Source organism: Glandiceps talaboti, chromosome 13 (genome assembly GCF_964340395.1).
Source record: "Glandiceps talaboti chromosome 13, keGlaTala1.1, whole genome shotgun sequence".
Taxonomy (NCBI): Eukaryota; Metazoa; Hemichordata; class Enteropneusta; family Spengelidae; genus Glandiceps; species Glandiceps talaboti.
In genome coordinates, this window is record NC_135561.1 from 4,167,919 (window position 1) to 4,172,500 (window position 4,582).

The 4,582-nt window shown below is 37.8% G+C and overlaps 1 protein-coding gene across 1 annotated transcript in view; it reads left to right on the forward strand.

Moving 5' to 3' along the window:
• The first annotated feature begins 490 nt into the window (after positions 1–490).
• The window catches only part of LOC144444928 (solute carrier organic anion transporter family member 3A1-like), a 6,450-nt gene continuing 2,358 nt past the window's right edge, over positions 491–4,582 (forward strand). The window contains exons 1-6 of the mRNA XM_078134480.1: positions 491–1,178; positions 1,599–1,815; positions 2,063–2,127; positions 2,713–2,877; positions 3,488–3,686; positions 4,013–4,196. Of these exons, the coding sequence (XP_077990606.1) occupies positions 491–1,178; positions 1,599–1,815; positions 2,063–2,127; positions 2,713–2,877; positions 3,488–3,686; positions 4,013–4,196 (1,518 nt within the window). The remainder of the gene's footprint in view (positions 1,179–1,598; positions 1,816–2,062; positions 2,128–2,712; positions 2,878–3,487; positions 3,687–4,012; positions 4,197–4,582) is intronic.

Below are 4,582 nucleotides of genomic sequence, written 5' to 3' on the forward strand. Positions count from 1 at the left end.
TCGTCAATACCAGCAACACAGTCAGGCAGGCAAGACGGCAGGTAGGCAGGCGTGCAGAGGGGACCAGCCAGCCAGCCAGCCAGCCAGTCAGCCAGCCAGCCAGCCAGTCAGTCAGTCAGTCAGTCAGCGAGCCAGTTAGTTATATAATTAGTTAGTTGGTCCGTTATAATTAGTCAGTCAGTCAGTCAGTCAGTCAGTCAGTCAGTTAGTTAGTTAGTTAGTTAGTTAGTCAGTTAGTTAGTTAGTTAGTTAGTTAATAGTAGGAGCCTCACAAATGACTGACAAATAAATTGCAAACTGAATTGAAAATATTTTCGTTCGACTCGGGAGGAAGGGGGAGATTTTTGTATATTCTTTAGTAAATAAAGCTGCAAAGTTTTTGAGAGAATGGTAAGATCATCATCGATCGGTGACTTTTCCTTTTAGAAAATAGTTTTCCCATTTTTTTATTTCTAATTTTAGAGCACCCTGGAAATAATTTGAAGGTACCATGAAACAAGAAAATGGAAAGGCACTGGGAATTAACAAGTGTTATGTTTCTGAAAGTTCGTTTACAAAAATGGAAGAAGACGATCCAGACGATATTCGTTGTGGATATTTCTGTTGCCAACCACGTTGTTTACAACAATTTGGGGGTCCAAAACCTTTCGTGATATTTTTGTCACTGTCTTTGTTGTTATCAACTTGTGTATCCGGTGGTTATTTGTCGGGTACAATTTCTACTGTCGAACGACGTTATCAACTTCCAAGTTCAATGTCGGGAACTCTCTTGATGTTCAATGAGATTGGATCAATGGCGACTATATTATTTGTGACGTATTTTGGCTCAAAAGGTCACCGACCTAGAATTATTGGCATTGGCTTTGTTCTGGTTGGATTGGGTTCAATCATTACGTCATTACCCCAATTCATGTCTTCGCCACTGATTCCCCCATCGTCTCACCTTAACCATTCTGGAAAGGCTTCTACGGAGGTCTGCCTACCAGGAGAGAACGCCACCAACAGCAGAGATGAACAATGCGACGACGGTGATAGTCAAGGTGGTTTAAGTAACCATACATTGCTCTTCTTTATGATTGGCCAATTAATTGTAGGTGTTGGATCAACACCATTTTTTACACTTGGAACGACATATATTGATGACGGAGTCAAGAAACACGCAACATCGGTCTATTTAGGTAATGTACATTGCTGCTGTATACATTGCTGATATATATAAACAAACAAGTATACAGTTTGGAAAGTTTTATCATAACATTACACACCAGATGCAATGATATACTGTAGCCCAGATACTTGTTTTGTCTTAGACGTTATCTACACCAAGCCAAAGAACCAATGTTTTTTTAATTTGGAAACCAAGACATACTTTCTGAATTTGAAATGAACACCAACAGCTCTGCTAAATCCAAGTGGAACTTAGGGCGACCTCATTTAATTCTAAGCTTCTCATAACCCAACCGACCCAGTATTTCTTCATTTTTACGATTCTTTTAATCGACGCCCTCTACGGCAGGATTAGAATATCTCAACGGCATATAAACATCATGATTTTATTCTCTATGAAATTAACATTTTTATCATCGTTTATTTTCTAGCTTTTATGTTTACGTGTTCAATGCTTGGACCAATGTTAGGATTTATCCTCAGCTCAGTTACACTGAAACGCTATGTTGATTTCTACCGGATTGACCAATCACTGATAGCCACCCTATCACCAGGTGATCCCAGGTGGGTAGGTGCTTGGTGGGCTGGATTCCTATTGGTTGGTGCAGTTCTCACTTTCACAGCTGTTCCGATGTTTGGATTTCCAAGGTATCCTCGTTCTAGGCATTCTATATTGAAGCTAAGACAGAAGAAGCTAACCAAGAGCAGAGTATCAAATACAGAAAGTGGAACGAGCCTAAAAGAAAAAATTAAAGGTTGTTAGTGTAGATGTATATACAGATGATGTAGCATACGTCATAGGGACACGTCATCTTGTTTGTAGGGGTGGAAACATAGAATATGACTTTACGAATATGAATGATGTTACTACTTTTAATCTATTTTGCTTGTATAGATGGGTGAAGATATACCATTACCTATTATTCTACCAGTATATAGAAACATGTTTCCTTGTATCAAGCAAGCATAGTGTAATGAGGATGCATTAAGATGTAGCTCAGCATTATTCTACAGTCCATACCTCTGTCGACAATAAATTGTAACAAATCTAAATCCAGCCAATATTACGCGTACCTGTGGTATACGTAAACTTTGACAATATTCAATATTCAATTGTGACATAGAATTCAGTACATGCCGATTAATACTTTCTGTAAAAACAGTTTGATAACTAAATACAGACACATGATCAGGAATAAAAACACACACATACGCACACACACACACACACACACACACACACACACACACACACATACACACACAGACACACATAGACAGACAGACAGACAGACAGACAGACACACACACACATCTAGACAGACACATACAAACAGACACATACACATACAGATACACATTGGGTAGTGTATGAATGCATGTGCGGGGGGGGGGTATGTGTATATGTGCGCATGTCTATCTGTATCCTAGCATATAGTTATACCATGCCTCTGTGTATTTGTGTTTGTGCCGGGGAGGGGTTGGATGCCTGGACGATTATTAATTGATTAATTGTTTATCGAATACATCCTACTTTCTTGACAGGACTCCCAAAAGCACTGTGGAGACTTCTCTCAAATGTAACGTTGATGTCACTGTGTTTCGGAACCTGTTTTGACATGTCTTTCGTCGCTGGATTTGCTGTCTTCACACCAAAGTACATGGAACGACAGTTTGGACTTCCTGCTGGTTATGCATCCATGTTAATGGGTATGTAGTCTTCGTTACCCAGACTCTCACTGCTAAGGGTTCTACTACGAGACCATCTAGACGTAATAGGTGATTTTTTGGTGCGGACCGAAAAATCAATTTGATTAGACTTATATTGCACAATACACTATGTGTACGACTATATTAAATATATTGATCTACAGGTGATTCAATAATGATCAGGGTTACGATATTTCGATTAATTTTATCTAACAAAACAGTGTCAAAAATATTTCGTGATAGGCATACACCCTCAAGTGGCCGCAAATGACTTCTGGACTATGGTGCGCGCTTTGTTTCATAATTATTTTTTAGGAGTGTTTCTTGATAGTTTCGAAGTGATAAATGTTGGTACACCTAGAATATGGCACTGCTGAAGAAGGAAAAGAAAAACATATATTCTTGAAATGTTAATCAATCAAATGGCATTTTATACCTTTAGGGCAAAAGTGTAAATATTATATTTAGCTGCAGATGTATACAGGCGGCTAAGGTGTGAAAACATAGGATAATATGGATAATATACTCTGGTTGTTCTACGTCACTACATTGTCCTGGTCTTCGTCGCGACTGGGACGTATACACACAAGCTTTCATTTAATACTTGCAGGTATTATAGTTGTTCCATCGATGGTGGTAGGAATATTTTTGGGAGGTGTTATCGTCAAGAAACTGAAACTATCTCGTAAAGGCTGTACCAGAATGGTGTTGATTGTAGCTTGCATAAGAACTGCTATAACTCTTATACTCTTTGCCTTGTGGTGCGAAAATCCAAATATTGCTGGTGTATTTGTACCCTATAGTAGCCAGTGAGTATACATACATGGACTTACTTTGTCCTTTCTGATATAAGATATGATATGATGTGATATGATGTGATGTGATATGATGTGATGTGATGTGATGTGATATGATGTGATGTGATGTGATATGATATGATATGATATGATATAATATGAATGATAATAATTATTATGATATGATATGACGTGGCACGACAACATGATATTACATGATACGACAGAACACGACTGCCTCCATTTCTGTGTTCAATGAGTATTTTTGTGTTGTTTTTATGTTGACATTCTCATAAATCTCTTAAAGTTAGAGTGTATCTCTATTTGTTCGTAACTAGAGATTCCCAAAACCTTCAGACTGTAGACTCTACGTCTTATTGCAACGCAAACTGCGAATGTTCAGTTGACGATTTTGCCCCGGTTTGTGGTAATGATGGAATAACTTACCTTTCACCATGTCATGCTGGTTGTAAAGATGTTTCTATGACAGCGGTCATCGAAAAGATAGGGCGACCATTACAGGTATTTTATGTTGGGTTTTGTATTTTTCCCTAAAAATCACGACAACAGCATTAATTCAAAAAGTGTATCCCAGAGTTTTCAGTCCAATGTTGAGAATAAAGCCTTCTGAAGTAGTAAGGACAGGACAGTTGAAAAAAGACCTATTGGTTATCTGAATATCGCTAATCAATTCAAACACAATCTCAAGAGTAGCAATTTGTAATCTTTATTTCTGAACTTGTAAAACATTCGATTGTTTTGTTTTCTGTTAACATTGCCGTGTGCTGTTTTTACCTACTTTGTATTAACTTACAGTGTTTTGTATTGCTTGTTTTCTTATGCTGTGTATTTACAGTCCTTGTATGCTCATTATTCAAGTTATAGTTTAAATTTTGCTTTTTATACGT